The sequence below is a fragment of the Podarcis muralis genome, chromosome 3 (assembly GCF_964188315.1).
Source record: "Podarcis muralis chromosome 3, rPodMur119.hap1.1, whole genome shotgun sequence".
Lineage (NCBI taxonomy): Eukaryota > Metazoa > Chordata > Lepidosauria > Squamata > Lacertidae > Podarcis > Podarcis muralis.
The window spans coordinates 47,936,209-47,960,164 of NC_135657.1; the positions used below are offsets into that span (position 1 = coordinate 47,936,209).

The 23,956-nt window shown below is 43.6% G+C and overlaps 1 protein-coding gene across 1 annotated transcript in view; it reads right to left on the minus strand.

Annotated features, from left to right (window-relative positions):
• The window catches only part of PGBD5 (piggyBac transposable element derived 5), a 76,830-nt gene that overhangs the window by 14,411 nt on the left and 38,463 nt on the right, over positions 1-23,956 (minus strand). The window contains exons 2-6 of the mRNA XM_028723999.2: positions 23,167-23,594; positions 14,596-14,730; positions 5,924-6,104; positions 2,486-2,683; positions 2,127-2,232 (exon numbers count right to left, since the gene is read on the minus strand). Coding sequence (XP_028579832.2) covers positions 2,127-2,232; positions 2,486-2,683; positions 5,924-6,104; positions 14,596-14,730; positions 23,167-23,594 — 1,048 coding nt within the window. The remainder of the gene's footprint in view (positions 1-2,126; positions 2,233-2,485; positions 2,684-5,923; positions 6,105-14,595; positions 14,731-23,166; positions 23,595-23,956) is intronic.

The following is a 23,956-nucleotide window of genomic DNA, read 5'->3' on the forward strand; positions in this document are numbered from 1 at the left end:
GTATTTATTGCTTGTTTATTGTTTGTAATGGATTTTTTAAAATAAAAAATCTTATCTCACCCTGGTACCGGTATGTGATGACAGGTGGGTTGGAAATAAGTTTAAATATATAATCACAGATTATTTAAATGAATAACAAGACAGCACCATGCTGGTAGCTCTTTTAAGGTGCCACAATCCTATTCAGGATAAAACAGTGATCCCTTTAGATGGGAGAAAAGGGTAGGCTAGTTCTGCATGGAAACAAGTTGAAGCATGGAACAGAAATCAACTAATAAATAAAACTACACTCTCTAATGGTGATTATCTTGAGTTTGCATGTCATGGTTGCTGCCATTTTACAGTGCCTAAGCTCCATTTTGGGAGCCAGCAAACCTTGCAAAGCAGCCAATTCTACTAATACTGTATCTATATGTAGCATTTCTTTGGTTTAATTCTTTCTGTCACAGCCAAGAAGCAAAACTGAATTCTGGCCAGGTTGCCTTTCCCTTCCTGGAATTCCCAATTGAAATGCTAATCAGCTTGTTGCCAGGCAGGGGTGTGTTTGCCAACCTTTGGGTACTGAGTGATTAACACCGCGGCCAGTTCCATTTGGCCTATCACAAGCTCCGGTTCTGACTTGTCATATAAATGGCCGTAGGCACCCTTTGCTGAGTTGCAAAAGGTTTGCTTTGGTTTTGAAGAGATATGCATTCTACCTGATACCTTTTTGTGGTGACAAAGGCTGAGCTGAAGCTGCTCTGGAACCTAGACACCATGTGGCTGAAACCATCTTGTAACAATCTGAAAGAATTGCCCAGCTTGGTTCCTAGATTGTATGACTAAGACAGTCAAAGATTCAATGTGTTTGAGAAGTCTGTTTGGTGGAAGGTTCGCAGGCTATGAAGGACTTGCTCACAAATTTATTGACAGCTACACAAATTATTATAGCTAGGAAGCGGAAAGGGAAAGCAGAATATAAAATGGGAGAGTGGTATAAAGAGGTGTGGGATATAGCTATTAATGATTAATTAACATGTGTCATTAAGGTAAGATGGGGAATATGAAGGAGAAATGATTTTGAGGAGATATTGCAGAATTTGTACTGTTCAAATGGAAGGGGGTCAAGCCATTGCAAGAGTTGTTGAAATTTTGGGAGGTTGGATAGTTACAACAGAATGGTCTTGGTGGTGGGGTGCACATTTTTATTCTTATTTATTTATTATTATTACGTAGTCAAAATAAATAAATAACTAAGACGCTGTCTGTTTTCTCCCTTTAACAGCAACTGGGTTGTGAAGCAGTATTGGAACCACGAAGTGGGAAGGTGGGTAAAAGGCTTTTTTAAACCCCTTTGACAACTCCACCTCACAAATTGCTATAGGGCTGTGGAGGAAAAACACTAACAACACCAATGGAAGTCTCCATCTCAGAACAAAAAGGAACAGGTGGGGGGGGGGGTTGGAGAGATTTTTTTTGGCAGAACTGTAGTGCTGGTGAAAGCTTTAAATGCACTGTTTCCCTCTTCCTCTATTCTAAACAAAATTCAGATTCCCCATAGCTGCTCCAAAGTGGGGGAAATGTTAGGAAACCCAGTCATGGATCTTCCACAGCATGTCTTGAGTCACCTCTGAGTGTTTTTATCCCTGTGCAAATACACCTCAGAACTGAAAAGCAGTTGAAAAGGGTAAAATTTCCTGACCCAATAGTTTTCCAACTACAATAAGCTTTTCACATGGGGGGACATGTAAAAATGTGGTCCCTCAGCTGAAGTGTGAACTACTACAACTCAGGGAGGGGTGTGCTATGTGCCATTTCTGCACATTGGAAATATGCTGTTTCTATGTGGTAGAAACCAATTTTTATTCTTAGCCACAAATCCACACTGAAGCTCTTGAGGGACAGTGCCTATATGTGGTTCTTAGATAAGCTGTTTGAAAAACATCCACGCCGTGACCCATCCAGCTCTCTTAGAAGATATTCAGACAAGTTGGGAATGAAGTTCTATGCTTGGCTTCATTGTCCATGCTGGAGTCAGTGAAGGCAAAGTCAGGTATCTATTTTCTTCTGAAAAGCTGAAAGTAGTACCCTTATTCCAACAGTATGACATTCATCCTCAAGTCCCCACCACCCCACAACTTGCTTACTTGCTGTATTTGTCATCATATTTGCAGATATAACTAAGATGAGCAGCAAAGGCTTCTACTGCCAACGGGCAAGGGATCTCTCCACTTTTCCTCTTAATTATGACACCTGTTTCGATGAAAAAGAAACATGTTGGTTGTCACTTGTGGTTAACATGCAGTATGCTCTGATCCTGATAATTATCACCCCTCCAAAGCTGGTGCTATTCCCTTTTTGGGGGGAGGGGGGCAGAATTTGCATGTTAGCTGCAAAGACACAGTTAATGTCCTATCTAGTTTGACCCTTAATTGCCCTATGTTTGTAGCCTGTTTTGGGGGTCCAGGTCCCACCCCCAAGCAATGTAGCATCTCTGAGCCCTTACCTTGTTGAATTGGAGAATAAGCGTTGGTCAAAAACCGAAAGTAGCCTTTATTGTACCAGCAGATCAAGGACATGTTTCCTTTCATCTTTATCCTATATTGTCCTCGAGACTGAGGAGCATCTGGGCTATTTAGCATAGATGGAGGCAGGCCTGTGCAGTCACTTTTTCTTGCACTTAACAACCCACAACAATAAATCTCTGCAAATGGAAGATGACAACATGTATTAGCAAAACTACCTTGCAGTTTGAGAGTTGAATGGAATGGTCATCTCCTGACCTACCAGGCTTAGAGGGGGAAAGGTGGGGCAATGACTTACAGTTTCCATGAGGAAATCCTTCTTGTCTCAATAAAGAATGCCATATAAAAGGAAATCCCAGGAGAATTGTGTGGGGAGTTGTCTACTGTATGAACAAGATTGCAATGCATTTCCAAGGGAGAAGACTAACTGGAAAAGGAAACTCCAAAAGAGGTGGATCTGCTTAGCTGTGCCATACGTCACGACAGTAAAGTCCGCCTTGTCTATAGCAGGAATTGAGAACCTGTAGTTCTCCAGATGTTGCTGGACTACAGTTTTCCTCACCATTGGCCGTGCTGGCTGGGGCAGATGGGCATTGGAGTCCAGCAACATCTGGAGAACCACAGCGGTCCACCACCCCTAGTCTAGAACATTGCAATTTGACAAGTTTAAAGCATGACATTATCAGACTGCAGTCTGAAGTGCCAAGGATAGCTAACGCGATTCAACAAGACTTCCTGCCATTTTTATTCAGAAACATTAAAACATAAAATAAAAACCTTAAACATCTTAGCTTTTAAGGACTAAAAGCTGAGTTCATATAGAGAACTGACTTTTTGTGGCATCCTGTGGCTATATTTCATGTCTAGTGAGGCTTATAGATCACATTGCCGGCCCTACATTGCCCTTGGGGTCCCTTCCAACTCAAGAGTCTACAAATCTATTCCTTTTGGTGTATTACAATTCAAAAATCCAAGCTTTCTTAAGCTCCACTAGAATCTGAAATGGTCTGGTTGAGAAGGAGCCAGTGGGGGAAATTGGATTTGTTCATATTTGTAATTTCAAGTCATTAGAAGGATTTCCAGCCACAGTTCTAGCCACATCTGAACACGAAGATTCACATTTTAGTTCTGGGGCCCCTAAATGAAGGAAAGAACTAAGGTGGGTGGAGCAGGTGGATGAACCACTCAGCCTGGTACCAGTTGGAGAACACTAGCTGATTAGTAGCATTACTGATAGGCTTACTGAGTTCAAGTGCAAACTCTCTGAGGTAAGGGGAAGCACAAAGATTCCTCTCAACAAAGTTGTCCTGACTCCATGAACAGTAGGGCCGGCACAACCATAACACTGGACCAGCAGGTGCAGTTCTGATCACCTCTTAAACCTCTTCTAGTTGTCTTTCCTGCCACAGTTAAACTCATAAGCCGTTCCCTCCTATTGCGCAGATCCAATTTTCTCCAGTAGTGTGAAGTCAATGCTATTGAGTTTGCTAAGGGGGCCTTTAATTCAGAAGCACAAACACCAAAAGGTTAGAGGTAATTAAGCACAATCTTTCTTTCAGTCCAGACAGAGAACTTGTAAATGGAGCGTCACCTTATAAAGGGTAATGAGAACCATATGTCAACCACCTCTCTAATGCAACAGAACAAATGAGGCATCCTAGATTTATGGCCAAGACTGCTTTAACAGTGGCAGCAGATTTAGTGCCGGCACATGGCACATGTAACTTACACAGATTCTAAAAAATAAACCTGCGATGGAAGCTCACAGTTGCTAGGGCAGCAGGCAATAAAAATAAAATGAAATCCTTCTGGGTCGATGGATCTGTTCTGCTTTGTTACGTCCAAATAGCAAGTGCCTTTCTCTTATACAGGCATACCTTGGGATGAATATGCTTCAGCTTAAATATTTTTGGGTTGCGCTCCGCAGCGACCCGGAAGTAATGGAGAACATTACTACCGGGTTTTGCCGCTCACGCAGACGCTCAAAACAACATCATGCACGGAAGTGGCGAAATGCGATCTGCGCACATGAAGACGTGCAGTCGCGTCTTACGTTCGCTTCAGGATGTGAACAAGGCTCTGGAACGGATCCCATTCGCACCCAGAGGTACCACTGTACAGTGGTGCCTCGCAAGACGAAATTAATTCGTTCTGCGAGTTTTTTCGTCTTGCGATTTTTTTCGTCTTGCGAAGCACGGTGTCGGGAAAGTTTTGGAAAAGCTTTCAAAATCACCAAAGTCTTCAAAAACCTCAAAAAAGGCTACCACACCGCATTCTATGAGTTGCTCCTCGAAGTCAAGTCGCAACTGTATTAACGGTGTTAAGAAAAAGGAAACAAACTTGCAAGACGTTTCCGTCTTGCGAAGCAAGCCCATAGGGAAAATCATCTTGCAAAGCAGCTCAAAAAACAAAAAACCCTTTCGTCTAGCGAGTTTTTTGTCTTGCGAGGCATTCGTCTTGCGAGGTACCACTGTATATGATATACTTGTGTGGTGCAGGGGTGAAGCCTTGACAGTGACAGCACGTAGGTCAGCCTGGGAAATAGCAGAGGGTAGGGCCGCCTACGATGCCCCCAGACAGCTGTGTGACAATTTTTTAACATTAAGATTTTTATGAAGAGATTCTAAAACGCCATGAGAAGAAAGCAGAACAATGGAAGGTTCTGTTGCAGGGGAAGAAAAGCTTCAAGAAATTCAGATGAGGCATTTCCCTGATTTATATCACACATGCCTCAGGACAGGTAATTTGGGCAAATGGTAGCTAGAGAGAGAAAGAGAGAATGAAAATAGGGGATTGGGATTTAAATTCGGACTCCATCATTCCTTTAAAGTGCAAATGGAAAGCTGGAAATCACATTCTCTCAGGTCACATCAGTTTTGACCCAAAATAGAGAGTGACATCTTTATTTGCTGATTTGAGAAAAAGTAACAAGTGCCTCCTAGAGAGACAGCTTAGGTCACCACTACCTGCTTATCTGTCTGCATCTCCCACTTATGGGCACAAGTGAAATCTTTTAAAAGTCACACCATATATTCAAAGCATTCCTATATCACTTTAAATTTCTCAAACGTTCCTATGCCCTGAAGTTTTTTTAAAAAAAAATAATTATGGGCAATGTAGAATTAACATAGGCCATTTCTTTCCCCCATTAATTGCTGGAGGATGGTTGCGGGAGGGGGGCAGGGACAGGAGAAATTCTGCTACCCCGAAAATGCCACAGCAATTAAACAGCTATGAATTGCCTCTTGAGGTCCACAGGGATACTCCACAGCAACCATGTTAGCCTGTTTTCAGTTAAACTGTCAAAGCAGAAGCAAAACAAGAGAGCTTTGTGCCCCCGAAAGACCAACAACTCTATTGTTTTGTGAACCGGAGGTCAACCCCCCCCCCCACAGGTCAACACGTAGCCCGACACAAACCTTGTTTCTCAAACTCTTCAAAGAGATTCAAGCTGGTGATGCTGGGCCCAGTAAAAATGATGTAGTTCTTCCCTGCCGCGTTCTGACAAAGGCTCTTGGCCACCATGCTGTGGAGCTGGGTTTTGTTCTTCAAAGCATCCAGGCCTTCCGTGCCACTTCCTTCTTTCAGGTGGACATAGATCTTAACAAGCAAGAGGGGGCAGGGGCAGAACATCAGGGAGAAAAGTCAGTGCGCAGAAAGGCCAGTGGCAACACTCTCTCGTTCTTCGGGGAGATGAGCTAAATAGTACAAGTGCATACCTAATCAATGCTATAAGGCCTCTTCTGATGGACTATGCCAAAATGGCAAAATTAACTGGGAAGCTCGGAAATCAAGAAGACAATAATTTACGAAATAATGGGGAAAGTTTTTAATTTCTTTATGAGACCACTGTAAACAGGTTAAAACATGAGCAGGATTTTAGTCACACTTGTAAAGTAATGGAAAGTATGGATAATTTAGAAGGATAAAAATTTGGATAAGTACAGTGGTACCTCGGGTTACGAACTTAATTCACTCCGGAGGTCCGTTCTTAACCTGAAACCATTCTTATCCTGAGGTACCACTTTCACTAATGGGGCCTCCCGCCGCACTGCTGGCTCACGATTTCCGTTCTCATCCTGGGGCAAAGTTTGTAACCCGAGGTACTACTTCCGGGTTAATGGAGTTTGTAACCCTAAGTGTTTGTAACCCGAGGTACCACTGTATTGATATGCAGTTGTAAATATTATCTGTAGGACCCATGGAAGGGATGAGGGGAGGGGGAGTCAGAAGATTCAGAATAATCTCAATATTTGGAATTGGTTTTTTTGTTATGTGTTTATACCTTTTAAAAAATCAAATCAAATAATAATAATAATAAATGCTAAGGCCTCTTCAGTCCTGAAGGGGAGCAGTCCTATGCATAAGAAGCTGGCAAGAGGCAAGCTGGTGTAGCTTAAACCGGTGTAAAGTTACAGCAGATGCAAGTCCCATTCAGCAGTGGGGCTGCTGCTCTGCCTAAACCTGGCAGAGGTAATTTTATGTTCTATAGCCGGTTGCCAGGTGATTTGATGGAACCGAATGGGCTCAAAATCCAGCCTAAGTTTCTCCTCTCTGGTTCTGCCTCCACCTCACCCCCAGAATGCCCCTTTGGGGGGACTTACTCCAGCCTCAGCTTAGCCAGCTTCTGCTCCGTTCCAGCCACGCCAGGATGAGGAAGTTATACCACTGCGTCTGAGCCAGGATTGGAGATTTAATGCTGGCTGAGCCCAGATGTGCTGCAATTCTAAGCTGCTCATTCTGGCCGCTCTTGCCACAGGCTTGTCCCCCTGAAACCTTTTGTTGGAACTGCAGTAAGAAATCCCATCCCAAAGCTGAATTAGCAAGCATCGTTGCAAGAAACAGCATGTTTAGAGCTGGACTGTTTTCAAAAATCATTCGGTATTCATCCACAGGAAAGCTACAGAGTTTGAATTGTGAAAGAGGCTGATTGTTCATGGTTGTGCAAAGAAAGAAAGAAAGAAAGAAAGAAAGAAAGAAAGAAAGAAAGAAAGAAAGAAAGAAAGAAAGAAAGAAAGAAGTGCACACTGGTACTGCTTTTGGACTACTATGGGAAACAAGGAGTGCTTCACCTTATTGTACAGCTTGAAAAGACATTTGCTTGTCACTATATTTTGTGTCCTTCATTTCTAGAGATGTATCTCTTACTCCATACACACCCATAGTAATGAGACATCAGCCCCGTTCAGGCATTCTTAAGTTCTATCCATGGAGTTCTGTGCCCTGGCATCACTACCCAGCCTTTCCCATACTAAGGAAGAAGATCTGAAGCAGGACAGTAGATGCATTGGGCTGAATGTCCAGTCCTCCTTGCAGCTGGTAACCCTGCTCCATCAATCAAGCAATTCCTGTTGGTCAGGCATACAATTCCTATTTGGCCCATATGCAGCCAGCTGACCTTACGCTGAGCCTGGATAAGGGTGGCAGGAGCTTAAATAGCTCACTGAGCTCTCCCCTCTGCCAACAACATGTTTCTGTGGACGTGCTACTTCCACAGAATCTTAAGGCACAAGCCAACCCCAAGCAATTTTGCATTGGTTTCAGATTGAAGTATCAAGTTTTAAGAAAGGGTTAGGCTGTGGCAGAACCAAGGAACTGACACGCCCAGAGGGGGCCTGATAGAGAGTTGTAAGCAGCTGGGAGAAATTTGATCATGTCCTAAGACACTCCAGTCCTGTTTGAACAGGAGCAGTTTATGGCATGACTGATCCTTCTGCTCAAACTGCAGATGCAATTAGGTCAGTTACAAAGGAAATTATGGCAATCCTATCAGCCAAAACATCCACTGACCACCTTTCAAGCAGCTTGTAGTAAACCAGTTTTTCAGTCCCACTGACTAGACATTTGGACCCATGTAAATAGTTGTAGAGAGTCCTCTGCATGCATGGCAGAATCACATGGACACAAGGAGATGTAGCCGCAGGCCCATCTGTACCCATCACATGAGATAGGACTGCAGCAGAAGGCAGCTATATTGGAAACTAGGAGAAAACCTAAAGCAGGTCTCACTTGGGGGCACAATTCAGTGGAAAGTTTTCTTGTGCAATCCTCAATTAAATGAACAGTGGTTCATTTCAACTGGGTTTAGGGATGAGACCTCCTTTGTGGTTACTAGCCTAACTTCTCATGGGCTTGAGCACCCCTCCTCAACACCTCTAGTGTGGCTGCAATACTTCTGGTTTTGATTAACCACGGTTTGCTATGTTGTCTAAACCCAACAACAACTGTGGTTCATCTTGGTTGAAACATGCCAATTTCAGACTATGAGTCATGCGGCTGGCTTGTTTCTGCCAACCACTGCTCATCTCACTGTTCAACTAACCATTGGTCAACCATAATTGAGGGGTCTGGCATAATGCTAAATTCCCGTTAATAGACAAACAAAGGCTTCAAAACTCCTTCTTGGGCCCACACCAGATGAGGAGGTAGCAGCGGAGCACACACTCTTGGTGGGCGGGAGAGGTGTTAGGAGCATCCTACTCTCGTGTAGGACCCTGGCAGAGACACATGCCCGACTGGCATGTTCTCTCCCTCCTGGTTGATCGTTCGGGAGCTTCAAAAGCTTTCTTCTGCCTGAACATCACAGCGACTGATGCCAACAGACATCAACACACTCAGGGATCCGCAGAGTATTCGCAGTTTGTGTAACAGACCTCAGTAGCTCAGCATTTGGCTAATCTACGTTTATTTACATATAATACACTCGGAGCATTCTGACTTAGCTCCTTCCTCTTTCTCATCAGACAGCAAAGAGAAAGAACAAAGGACAATAGTCCCATTTCACGGAACACAGTAACACAAACATCCTGTCTCCGTCACTTCCCACAACAATCCCATGACTGCAGACACAGGGAATGAATCTCCAACATTCTCCCCTGATTCATGCACTGTGTTGCAGTCATCAGTGTAACTGCAACAACCATACAGATGTCATACACACAGTATACCCCTGTATCACCCATTCCACTCTTGGAACTACCTGCAACTGGACTGGCCTTGGGCCTTACCATCTTGCACTTCTGACTAGTCTTCGCGTCATAACCCTTCTGACTGTCAGGAAGTCTCACATCTGGCTTTGTTGGGACTCGAACTCTAGTCTCGTTCCTCTCTGAGGAACCCTTACAGCCTTTGGGTGTGGTTTCCCACCCCTTGAGGACAAACCCTGTACCCCTTTCATGACTCTGGGTTCCAAGACCTGTGTTGAGCCACTAACCACAGCTAAATCTGCAACAGCCTAGGGTCAATGAATAAACCATGGTTTATAGTGATGTCTGGAGACAGCCATTATGTTTGCATTTATTTTTAGGATGAGCACACAGAACTTCCCTGGCATGTAATTGTCCTATACAAAGCAGCCACCATGAACGCAACTCTGTCCTGAGTAATATTCCAAAAGCCTATTTTCACAGACGTTTGAGCTGTCTGCCTAACAGCTGCAATAATCTATGCACAAATTGATGTCTTGGCCCTGCGCTTGACAGGGAAGGTTTCCCACATGACCCTCATGAGTGGATATTCTTTAAGCCATGGCTTAATTAATACTTGGGAATGGATTTTTGGGATGCTCAAGGAGCAACAACAGTAAAGAAAGTATTATTTAAAAGAATTAAATGAAATATACTCTACGGGGTGTTGTGGAAGGGAGCTGTCTCAAAAATATGAGCAAGGCAACTGATAAATTCAACTGGTTTTATTCCTACAAGCTTTGAACTTTCACAAATTTCTGAGAGAGAGAGAGATGTTAAATACGGATACCCCTACGAAAACGACAGATGGCTAACCCTTCTGCAACTCTGCCCTTGAAAATGAAATTCACCCCGGGCTTATATTTTGCTCTCTCAAAGTAGAATGAGTAAATCAATTAGGACTTAATGGGACATCAAATAAGCTTATTCACAACGTGAGGACAGCGAAAGTCATTCTAATTTTTAATGTAGCACCTTACCACTGTGCACAGTTCTGACATTCTCCAACATCAGAAATGGCTCTCTGTTTAGAATTGCCACAGGTTTATCATGAATGAAAAACAAATGGGTAACAAGGAGACAGGGAGGAGAAACGAAAGAAAGATGGAAAACTCCAACCCATCAGCATGCATTTACAGTGTGGCCTGATGCCATGTTAGATTGGATCAACATAAGCACATTTTAAGAGTCTAGAATCAAGGCTATTGACAAGACTCAAGATGCCAGCCCCTTTCAGCACCACTGGAACCATTAAGAGAAGACCAGACTTGGGCCACAGCTAGGGATGGGTGAATCTGTCCATTGTGATTTCAGTTTCTAATTTCCCAATCTTCAGTTCTCCACATTTCCACATCCGTTTGCAATTTTCTTTTAAAGAGTCCTCACAACATCACCAGCATTTAAATGTGAATTTCTCCTAATATACACATTTTTGTGCACAGTTTTGCCTTATACACATTTTTGCCAAACAACTTCCCAAATTAGAAGGCATTTTGTGTGCTATTTCCACTAATGTATGCATTGTAAGGCACATTTTTACCCTGTGTGTTTTTGTACACATCACTTGGGTGGAGAACTACACTGCAAAATTCAGAGAAGTGTATATTTTGAAAGTTGCTGTATTTTGAGTCTCCTACCGCTTCCCAGCAAGGGACGCGGGTGGCGCTGTGGGTTAAACCACAGAGCCTAGGACTTGCTGATCAGAAGGTCGGCGGTTTGAATCCCCGCGACGGGGTGAGCTCCTGTTGCTCGGTCCCTGCTCCTGCCAACCTAGCAGTTCGAAAGCATGTCAAAGTGCAAGTAGATAAATAAGTACCACTCCAGCAGGAAGGGAAACGGCATATCCGTGTGCTGCTCTGGTTTTCCAGAAGCGGCTTAGTCATGCTGGCCACATGACCCGGAAGCTGTACGCCGGCTCCCTCAGCCAATAAAGTGAGATGAACTCTGCAACCCCAGAGTCGGTCACAACTGGACCTAACAGTCAGGGGTCCCTTTACCTTTACCTTACTGCTTCCTAGCAGTAGGCAAATTTGGTAAGTTCACCTTTAAATGCTGAATCAAATTTCTCCCCATCCCCAGTCATAGCTCTGACTTCCTGATTCAGTTTGGAAGCTGTCATTTGAGTGGCAGGACCATGAGATGATCTGTCTCCACATCTCTTCATGGCTTAATTAAACTGGAAGCATGCCGTGCCAGTCAGACTCCATTGGGAATGGGAAATTATTATCCCGGCTTATCATTTGGAAATTATTTTCCTCACTTCTGGACACCACGGTTAAAAGAAGGTTATTGATACAGAGTACAGAGATAAAGAGCAGAACTGCAAAGATGATAAAGAGTCCAGAAGGTAAATCCTATCAGAAAAGTGGTATGTGTTTAGCTTAGGGAAAAGAACCTGGACGGGGGACAGGGGGGGTATTTAAAATCTACCAACAAATGAAAAATCAGCTTTCTCTGCATTTTGAGATCTGATGGGCACAAGTTAACATCAAGAGAAGCACCAAGCCAAAAATCAGAATAAAAACATATTTAAAAAGAAAAAGATCGTCAATTAAAAGCAGCAGAAGGAAACAATTAAATCACAAAGGCTAAAATGTAAGGTCTATGCCAGGTAACATAGACACCAGGTGAGTTTCTACTGAGAGGGAAAGTGGTGCCATCACAGAAAAGGCCCTCTTCTATGGCTGCCATCTACCTCGCCTTAGTATGGCACCCAAAGGAGTGCCTCATCTGTTGGCTTCAGTGCACTGGTGTGTTGCTGTGGGAACAGACATTCCTACAGGCACCTGCATCCGAAGCTGTGATCCCCAGGTGCTAAGTAAAATAGCTAGTATGAAGGCTGGGCAAGGGGCAAAGAAGTCCCATTGCATGGGTAGAAGTTTCATGGTTGAGACTCATGAGTTGAATTCCACCCATGAACCCCACAGGCTACACCAGTTTTGGCTTTTGTGCAATTTATTGCTTTGTTTTATCTTTTTACTCATCTGAATTTCTTTGAGATGTCTTGAAATGTAAGCTATATGGAAACATTATAAAATCAAAACATAAAGTATAAAGTATAATAAATGGCATTTTGGATTCAAGAACTTTGGGCTTCTACATTTGTAGGAACTGTTTTTGTTAGAAAGATGCTCTCACACAGATAGCCGCAGAGAGTTTACCATTTCTTCTCACTTAAGTCAATTATCTCCATGTTGGAACCAATCATTTAGACTAAACTAAAGCCTCCTTTTGGTGCATTGAGCAAATTATTGTTTTCCTCCTTCACAGAACAGCAGGCAGTCTCCAAACAAGTGGTTGACTTCCACAGGGCCTTTGTATAAATGTACTGGAAAGGTCGTCAACATAAAGGTGAATGTGGTATTTAAGTCTCTAGTCACTGGGGGGAAAACATCACACCTGTTCTTGCAAGCTGTGATATTGATGGGTTCACACGTTTTGAAATGTTCATTTTCACAACTTCTTGAACTTCTTTCTCACCTGATCCTTTCAAATATGAACAGAGGGCTGTCAAGATGTGCATAGACAAAGGCTCTTGAGATTACTTGGGAGTTATTTGGATGCAAGTCAAACGCAAGTGTCAAGTTCATTATTTTGCTCAAGCTGTTGAGCTTGATCCTGTGACGTGCGGAGTGTCATCCATTCTCATTGACTTTGACAGTTTGAAGATGTATGTTAATGGAGATGGACTGAGGGCAGAAAATAAATTATATTTGGAGCCCAGAGTAGCTGGAATCTCTCCAGCAAGTCTACATTTGTAACAGTTTTCATTTATGATCTATAGACCTTGCTCTTTCTCCTTCTTATCCTTCAGTGCCAAAGTCCATGAAGGCCAAACAAAAAGTCTTATACCGTGGGAACTATCGCCCATGGCTTTTCCCCGTGATGCTCCTGTAAGAGAAGAATCCCGAGGCTGTGATGTAGGAGCTGAAGACACAGCTACTATGCTAATGGGAAGTGCAGCAATGTCAGCATGGGAAGTAACTGGTTATGATGACAAATTTCAGAAATGGGGGTTTCAGAACGATTTCAACTCAGAAATCCATGATCCATCAGAAGCCAAGCACAAGCCCTCTCTGAAATTTGGGCCCGGTCCATAATGGCTTTCCTGCTTGGACAGCAGAGTTGGTTAGAGCATGGTGCTGATAACACTAAGGTTGCAGGTTTGATCCCCATATGGGACAGCTGCATATTCCTGCATTGCAGGGCGTTGGACTGCACAGTCCCTTCCAACTCTACAATTCTATGATTCTATGACCATCATCTAGTGCTCCCTGCCAATTCCCTCCTATGTCCCAAAACATGCAAATGGAAATGTGGGCATCCACTGGTTTCTGTGTTGCTGTGTTTTTCTGGGGAGGGGGGGGGGGAGATGTGCAAAGTATTTATTTCATAAAATTGCTTGTTTTTTGTTTTTGTTTTTAAATCGAAGTAGAATACCAAAAAGGGGCAATAGGACTAATTTCTCACAAAAATTGAAAATAATACTTCCTGTCCAGTTTCTCTCAGGTGCTACAAGTGGTTGCAACATAGTAGTTTTGTTGTTGTTTTTTTTTTAATGAAAGCTGGGAATATGAGGATTATGGTTCATCCTGGGATTTAGCAACCCCCCCCCCTTCATTTTGTCTCTCTCCGCCCACACCCTGCAATAGATACCTAGGATTTGTTGAAGGAAAAACTTTATAGGCCGCATCTTTAAGGGATGGGCACTTAGTCAGAAATTGTATCTCTTGCTGAGGTACCTTGGGCTTGCAGTCTGAATTATTCAATAAAATTAGGAGGCATAGAAAACAACCATCTTCAGACTGGCAGGAACGACAAGATGAACTTCCCCAGGATATTTTTTTTAAAAAACCTGCCACTTTTTCATATAAACAGTGTTAGCTTGGCCCATGCAGAGGGCATTGATGGACAGGAAACATTATTCTTGTTACCAGAGGGCTTGGGGAAGTTTCAATTTAACATAAATCATGCAGACAAAGACTTGGGACTAAGGCCTTTTTCTGTACAGGACAGACAGTGGCTCCCCCTTGTAGCCTCTTGGAAAATGCCTTAAACTACAAATTAATGCACTTTTCTGTGCAGATGCCTGATTCAGGGTTGAGGAGAATTCCACAGGCTCTTACCTGGCAGATAAAACCAGTTGATGAGCACTGCCGTACCCAGAGACTGAATTTCCGCTTTTTCCTCTTGCGTAACTCTCGCTCTGTGCAGGTGGCAATGAAAACCGGATCTTCGTCAATCAGAGGTTCATGGAGTACCTAAAATCACAACGGGGTTGTGTTATTCTATCACTGGGAAGGAAAACAGGGTTTTCAATTTCTCTAAAGCAAGCATGGCAAAGTGGATCAAGTGTCGCATTTCAACCAATCCCTATTCAGCTGTGGAGCTTACCAGGTGACCAGTTGCTATCTCTGAGCCTAATCTACACCGCTGGGTTGTTGTGGAAATAAAATAACAAAGGATTGCCACATTGTAAGCTAAAAAAACCTAGCCAGAAGATATGTCCAGAGGCACAGAAAAACCCTGAAGGCTGTAGTGGACACAGGCGCAAGCTATTGAAAGAGCCAAGAAAGGGGCAAAAGTCTTAAGGACTGAAAGTGGAGGAGGTAAAAAATAGAATTAACCTGACACAGCATCACCTGGCGTTCGCCAATATTTCCATTTATTGGAACAAACCAATAAATTCTTGAGTTGCACACATCTTTCCGCTCCCATTATTTGAGGACCCAGGGTGGCGGATATGGAGTTGTATAATGTTGACCTTTCCCCTGATATTCCAGTCACAAACCTGGCTCTGAGCTCCTTGGAAGGGAAAGGAAGACCATGGATGTGATGAAACAAACAAAAATGTTCTCTCCTCAACCCCCAAATCCATAGCAGAGTCAATTGTTGTCCTATGTAACGAAGACGATTGCGAGATAGATGATAGATGGATAGATGATGATAGATGATAGATAGATGATAGATAGATGATAGATAGATAGATAGATAGATAGATGATAGATAAGTGATAGAATGATGAAAACTTCAGATTATCTAGACCCCAATACATTTTGGATTATAATTCATAGGGGGTTATACACAACCCATTCTAGCAGCTGCAACAAAATCATGTTGTTCATGTCTGAACAGTGCACTCTGGCCTAGTTCAAACAAGCTATGGTGTTATCCAACTAAACCGTGTGTGGTTTGTTCCCTTCTGCCACTTATGGTTTATTTGGGGAAAACAAATCACAAGCCTGGATTTAGATGACACAACCCAGATTCTGGCTTCTTTCATACATGCCATGGCAGGATTGCTGTGAGAACTTTTGAGCAGTGTACACCAGTAACTATGGTTTCTGCACCAACTATAGTTTAATGTGAACTTAATCCATGTTTCCAGGGCATACGTTAACCATCTCCCCAAATATGAGGTGGGGTCACCATCTTTGCTCAGCCCTTATTCCTCTGATTATCGCTAGTCGAAACATTTACTTTAGCCCTTGTGAATTTGTAGACTGCAAGCGGAGCAAAGAACAGCTTGCTTATAATGAACTTGTTGTTCCCTCCTGAGAGCTATGCCTCGGTAATTTTAATTCCCTCCAGAATGTTAATCTTTGGCCGAGTTCATGTTGCTTCTTGCCAGCCACGTTCCACTCCTCCGGCTACCCAACAGTATCAAGCCATCAAATGAGATTTAAAAATAAAATAAAATGAAAAGGTTGCTCATTCAAAACATAGGTCTGTTTTGGAAAGCATCTTCAACGCATCACGGGGCTCACCTGTGCAATTATCATTAAAATGCAAATAGCAGAGAGAAAAGTTTGAAGCCACAAATGAATGCAGATATTTTTAAAAAGCAACATATTTATTATGTTCCATATAACCCAAGGAATTAGGACACACAATGCCACTTCAAACTGGTGACGAGAGGATCCTCACAGTCCATGTGAAAGTTATTTGGGAAACGGGATTAATTCCAGTTGTTCAGCAAAACAATCTATACATTAAATTGAATATGTTGTGTATTGAGCCCATCCAAGCATGGACATCACTTCGTAGGAACGGATTGCTTTTAGATGCAGATTGTGTATAGATAAATATAATGATACTTGCGAGTGCATTTATAAAAATTATAATGACTTGCTAATAATTGTACACTTGTTGGAATAACAGCATTACTTATATACCTATATATCACACTGTATTACAGTTTCAAGCACCTTTTTCTTTTCTTTTTTCATTTCTTTCACTTCATTTGCCCACTGAAAGTTTTCAATAAAATATAAATAAATAAAAACGATTACAGGAGACTTCTCCATTGCTGGCAGTCACTGGGGGAATATCATGGTGGAAAACAGCAAATTTGGGATGGGGGCAGAGCTGGTGTGCTCCTCCCCACTGTCTCTTCCTTGTAATGGTTCGGACTAGATGACTCTTGGTGACCCTTCAAACCCCACAATTCTATGACATACATGCTGTTCAGAATGCCTGAATACGACTTTAGGAGAACTCCCAAATTGCACACATTGATCCCTCAGGGGGAGTGCAAGCCCATCTAGGACGAGCTGAAAAACAATACCCAGGGTATTTGGATTTCCAGCTTGCAGAACATTTGCCTGGTCTCACTGCAAGGGACATCTAGAGGATGTGTAGTGTTTTCTTGAACCACCATGGGGGTATACTCTGAAAGCTGAGTGGAAGCGTGGCTCAGGGTTTTGATACCGAGAGTTTAATATTCAAATATGCCTGCCTTCAAACATATTGAATATTGTTATAACAAAATTTCTCCCCGCCAGCCTTACATCTACACATCTTCACCTCTGGAGCTGCTGCACGTCTTCATTTATGCAAGCCCTTAATAGCTCATAAAAGATTCACAGCACTACCTCAAAGCACCATAGCAAAACGTGCAGATTATACTAAAAAAAACCAAGAGGCACAGATGTGTGGAGCTGGGCAAAGTCTTTTTGATATCCTAAAGCAGACATGTACAACCGGCCGACCGCGATTGACTGGTAGATCCCCTGTCAATCGTGGGATCCTTATCGATCGCTGGGTTAGAAAAACTTCGGAATGAATGTTTCCACCCCCCTCATTCTGTCCCTCCATCGCATCAAGTGGGCAGAGTTTGGTGTTTTATCATTGCGATGTTGAATACAGCAATTAACTTAAGCACATGTGCATTTGTTATTGGCGGAGTGTGAGATGAGTGAAATATGTCATTCTCCCTTTAAAAAAGCTCAAAAACTGTGCCCCCCAAAGCTAAACAACTCTGGTCTCCCCCCAAAAAGCTCAACAATTCGGGTCAATCCTCAATGACAATGGGTAGATCACTGCCAGTTTTTTTACACTGCGAGTAGATTGCAGTCTCTTGGGAGTTGGACGGGCCTGTCCTAAAGAATATGGATGCTAAGCCAGCAGCTACCCCTAGCCATTCTCCTCAGTCACTTTTATCTCCTCAAGTAAGTTTTAATACTAGAATGTGGCACCTTAACGTTGACACCACTTTGTACAAGTGGGTTATTGTGTTTAATTTGCCTTGAAGCTATATCCATCCATCCCACTGCTTATCTAAGAGGAGTTAGGACAAGGTGTTGTAGAAAAGGAGATTTAAAGGCAAATACCGTATTTTTTGCTCTATAAGACTCACTTTTTCCCTCCTAAAAAGTAAGGGGAAATGTGTGTGCGGATGTGGAAATGTGGAGCGAATGCAGGCTGCGCAGCTATCCCAGAAGCCAGAACAGCAAGAGGGATCGCTGTTTTCGCTGCACAGTGATCCCTCTTGCTGTTCTGGCTTCTGGGATTCAGAATATTTTTTTTCTTGTTTTCTCCTCCAAAAACTAGGTGCGTCTTATGGTCTGGTGTGTCTTATAGAGCGAAAAATACGGTAATTGAAGGTGCTGGTGTTAACCAACAAAACCATACATAGTCTGGGACTCCAGTACCTTTTTCCTTCACCACCTGAACCTTACAAAGGCCTTCCTCAGGGTGGTCACTCCATCAGAGTTACAGAGTGTGACAATGAGGGGGGTGGGGCTTGTCAGTGGTGCCCCCCCCCATACAGAATCCTCCCCAGGGAAATTTGCCTGGTGCCTTCTGTGCGATTTTCTCTCAGGGTCTAGCAAATACATTATTCCCTGCCTAGGTTTATAGTAAATTTTAGAAGTTTTATTAGTTTCAGCGGCAGCACAGTTTTAAAGCTTTTAAACATCTTCCTTCTGATGACAATTTTAATATTGCTTATTCAGGTTGTTAAGTTTCATTGGTTTGGAAAGGGAAGTGTCTTCCATACAGCTCGGTATGAGGGAGGGGTGGGTTACTGGTGCCTGCATGCCATTTTATGTCATTTTTAATTAACGTTTTTATTTTTTATGTTGCAAATTGCCTAGAGACTTTGGAGTAGGCCACACACACACACACACTCTTTTATAGTGGTGACAATGACAACAACTAAATGGCAACAATTTCTAGACTATAAGTGATCACAAAAGAATTCAACTAATTCCTTTAGTGAAATGCGGCGGGGGGGGGGGGAGTGCGGATTGCAAGGTTCAAACTCAAGGGAATCTCAGCCCAGCGGCGTAGCGTGGGTTGTCAGCACCCAGGGCAAGGCAAGTAATTTGCGCCCCCTAACCCATGGATTTGCGCCCCCTAACCCGTGGATTTGCCCTAACCCAAGATGTTGCGCCCGGTGCGGCCGGCCCCCCCTGCACCCCCCACGCTACACCACTGTCTCAGCCTTTCGATATCCAATAAGAGTCTTTCTTAAATCAGGAGCAAACTGAAGTATCTTCTCTCACCCCCACCTTTGCTATTTTATGTACCACTTTTTGTATATTGTTAACGTTGGCACATTAGAAAATAAATTCAATAACCAAAATGCTGTCAAGGGAAAGAGGTGCCAAACTTAAAGGTCTCTGAATAATTCATTTGAAATCTGTGCTAAACTACCGCAAAAACAGCTATTTCAGCATCTGCCACTGTGAAATCTGCGTTCTTCCATTAGTACTGGAAGAGAGGCAGACCAAAGAGACAAAGACAATTTAATTTGCTTTAGCAAATCTTCAACATAGGGCCAAACACAGGTATATAGGCAGAGCCAGATGTTCAGCATTATATAAGGCTAATTCCAGCCACATAAGTATTTCAAACAGGAGCAAAGTATTCTTGGCAAAAGGACTTGGAAATGGGGAGATGGATTAGATGGAATTCAGAATTATAGCAGTCAGATATGATTAAGCTTTTAAGCCTTTGACATTCAATGCATTTAAAGGCCAGCTCACATGCATGGACGTCACTTAATGATATCTGCTGGTATCTGAATGTGTGAACTGACACCACTGAAAAACAACCAGCAGATTTGTTGTTGTTGTTTAGTCGTTTAGTCGTGTCCGACTCTTCGTGACCCCATGGACCAGAGCATGCCAGGCACTCCTGTCTTCCACTGCCTCCCGCAGTTTGGTCAAACTCATCCTGGTAGCTTCAAGAACACTGTCCAACCATCTCATCCTCTGTTGTCCCCTTCTCCTTGTGCCCTCCATCTTTCCCAACATCAGGGTCTTTCCCAGGAAGTCTTCTCTTCTCATGAGGTGGCCAGAGTATTAGAGCCTCAGCTTCAGGATCTGTCCTTCTAGTGAGCACTCAGGGCTGATTTCCTCAAGAGTCTCCCTCCAGCACCATAATTCAAAAGCATCAATTCTTCAACAATCAGCCTTCTTTATGGTCCAGATCTCACTTCCATACATCACTACTGGGAAAACCATAGCTTTAACTATACGGCCCTTTGTTGGCAAGATGATGTCTCTGCTTTTTAAGATGCTGTCTAGGTTTGTCATCGCTTTTCTCCCAAGAAGCAGGTGTCTTTTAATTTCGTGACTGCTGTCACCATCTGCAGTGATCATGGAGCCCAAGAAAGTAAAATCTCTCACTGCCTCCATTTCTTCCCCTTCTATTTGCCAGGAGGTGTTGGGACCAGTGGCCATGATCTTAGTTTTTTTGATGTTGCGCTTCAGACCATATTTTGCACTCTCCTCTTTCACCCTCATTAAGAGGTCCTTTAATTCCTCCTCACTTTCTGCCATCACGGTTGTGTCATCTGCAACAAATTCCCACCGTGAGCAATGGGAACCTGGACAACGTCACGGCTAATTTAATTCCATTGATTTCCAGTTAATCTTAGGGCTGAACCAGACGTGATATTACATTGAAGTAAAAAAGCTGGCCTCTGATCTCAAGTGGAGCAGCGCAGGTTGGGGGAGAAGAGCTTTAAGCCTTTGCCCCGGCCGTGATTGTCACCAGGGCAGGTGTGCATTGGCAGCCAGGTGATAACAGGCAAGTTGAGACCATCGTCTTGGGCTGTGGATGAAGTGGAGCTGTAAACTGACACATCCTGCTTCCTCCGAGGCTCATGCGCCCTTGTCATTGCCTGGTTCCCATTATTGACACTGGGTGCCCACAGACATGGTAAGTCTTTCTGCTTCCGTCTCCACCTCCTCCCTGCCTCACTCTAGCCCATGCGTGGGGAACCAGCAGCCCATGGGATTAATTAGGCCCACTAGGGCTTTTAATTTGGCCCATGAAGCCATTCCCCCACCCCCAGCCATGCCCACCTGTCAGGATGTCAGCTGCGACTGTAAAAAAAGTAACTAGAACACTTGGCTATCCCTTCACCTGCACATGTTGAATTTGGTGCTGTTTAAATTAGCACTGGACGCGGGTGGCGCTGTGGGTAAAAGCCTCAGCGCCTAGGGCTTGCCGATCGAAAGGTCGGCGGTTCGAATCCCCGCGGCGGGGTGCGCTCCCGCTGCTCAGTCCCAGCGCCTGCCAACCTAGCAGTTCGAAAGCACCCCCGGGTGCAAGTAGATAAATAGGGACCGCTTACTGGCGGGAAGGTAAACGGCGTTTCCGTGTGCTGCACTGGCTCGCCAGATGCAGCTTTGTCACGCTGGCCACGTGACCCGGAAGTGTCTGCGGACAGCGCTGGCCCCCGGCCTCTTGAGTGAGATGGGCGCACAACCCCAGAGTCTGTCAAGACTGGCCCGTACGGGCAGGGGTACCTTTACCTTTACCTAAATTTGCACTGCTTTCAACAGACATCGGATCCACGTGGGAGCAAACAAGTAGATGCACCCCCCATCACCATGGTCATGGTCTGTTTCAAAGAGTGCAGAATACAATATGCTTCCCAATGAATGACTGGTAGCACACTCTAAGGCCCCTAATGGGACCTTTGCAAGCACAACTTGTATTCCTTGCCATTTAAATTTGGCACCAAATGCAAGCCATGCTGCTTCAGTAGGGAGGTGTGCATGTCAAACCCATCTGCTCCCCACCTGTGGAGGGTTGGCCACAATTGAATCCTCTCCACCAGCCAAAAGCAGTTCCTCACACTTGCTCCAGCCTCTGAGGAAGGGCCATGGGGGGTTCCTTCCTCAGAATAAGGCATTCTAGGCTCTAAGAGCATTTGCCTTGCTGCTGCAGTTTGTCACCGTGGCTAGAAATGTTGTTTTATTTGGGAAAGAAATGTTAAAGTAACAGCATCTTTAGGTTTTTGTGGTGGTGGAGGCAGTGGAGAAGACACTTTCCCAGCCTTCTTGTCTTTATTAGCATATCTCTGGTTGGCTAATTCTCACACCCAATGCTGCAGTCATCAAGTGGGGATAAAACATATTCCACTCTTTAGTCAGCAGAATATTCTTTCAGATCTCACTAACAGCCTTCCAAGAATATTCTTCACTTACAAAGCATGATATACCTTCATGTTGGAAAGGGTTAACATTTAATGCTGGGTTCCAGTTTTCAATTCAATTAAACAATTAGCCATAAAGAGAAATAGTACAGATACAAGCTGAATTAATTTATCCCTCTGATTCACCACCTTCCAAAATGAAAACCAGTAGCTCCTACTGGCTAATTCTTTTGGTTTATTGGTGACTGGTTTCATCTTAATTTGATTACAGCTAAGCTAATCAATTTACTGAAAAGAAATATCATATATAAACTTTAAACCTTAGTAGCATGGCTTATTTTGCGATTGAATTAAGTGCCTGCCTTAGCTCAGGATAGATTTGTACATACTTATCTTGATGTACCACAAAACTGTATGACATGCATTCACAAACACACCGCTGCACATTCATGCTTTGCACTGCTGGGAGTGTGTGCTAAATGTGGACTTGAAAAAAAATCTTTTTAAAATTTATTAAATTTCTATACTGACCTTCATCTGAGGATCATAGGGCAGTTTACAATATAAAAACACAAAAAGTGTAACATAGTAAAAGTAATAATCTCAGCAGCCTCTTACATGATCCACTTTTATTTTGTATTATGAGATACTATTACGTTAATCAGCTGTTTACAGTGGTACCTCAGTTTTCGAGCATTGAAATCCGAAAGTTTTGGTTTTCGAATGCTGAAAACCCAGAAGTAATTTCTTCTGTTTTCAAACGCGCCTTGGAAGTCAAACGGCTTCCGCTGCATTTTTTCCAATTTTCTCAGTGGAAATTGCAGGCGGCCTTTGTGCCTCAGTTTTCGAACATTTCGGAAGCCGATTGGTCTTCCGGAATGGATTACATTCGAAAACTGAGGTACCGCTGTATCAGGAAAGTTGGATATATTTATGTTCTGCAGCTTTGGTATAAAAGAGCTTCTGACATACCAGCATGGAGTAACCAAAGATCTCCCACAGCCAAGGAACCATATCTCACCTGCGTTTGGGAAGGCTTAAAGGCAGAGTCAAAGCTGTGTTGCAGGGAGTCCAGAAAGGGCTGGATTTTGTAGAGGCCATGCGTAGTCTGACTGGAACGGAAGGCCACAATATGGAAGTACTTGAGGATCTTCTCAAATCTCGGCTGAGTCATGATCAGTGCTATGCTCTTGTTGCTATAGAAACCACTACTCCAGATGCTGAGTACGGACTCGCAATGGTGAGTGCTGGTGGATATCATGTACGCAAGGAAAGCCTTGATTTCTGTCAGGGTGACGTCCACCCAGGCATCATCGCTCCCAAATCGCTCCTGGTACTTCTTGGCATACATATTGGTTTGCACGACCACGTTCTTCAGCAAGTTGTCAGGGACAAAGAGTTGGAAGAAGTCCATGGCACTGGCAGTTGGTGGCATTTTGCGAGTGGGGCCTAGAAAACACAAAAGAAACATGTTGTGCTCATTTCCTGAGTAAGGGAACTGAGAATTAGCAGTTAGGCCATCTGGCCCATGGACACTCAAATTCAGAGCTGTTTTCTTACAAGACGTATCGTAATCTGTAGTCAGAGCAACATTAAAGGTAAAGGTAAAGGGACCCCTGACCATCAGGTCGAGTCACGGACAACTCTGGGGTTGCGGCGCTCATCTCACTTTATTGGCCAAGGGAGCTGGCATACAGCTTCTGAGTCATGTGGCCAGCATGACTAAGCCACTTCTGGCGAACCAGAGCAGTGCACGGAAACGCCGTTTACCTTCCCGCCGGAGCAGTACCTATTTATCTACTTGCACTTTG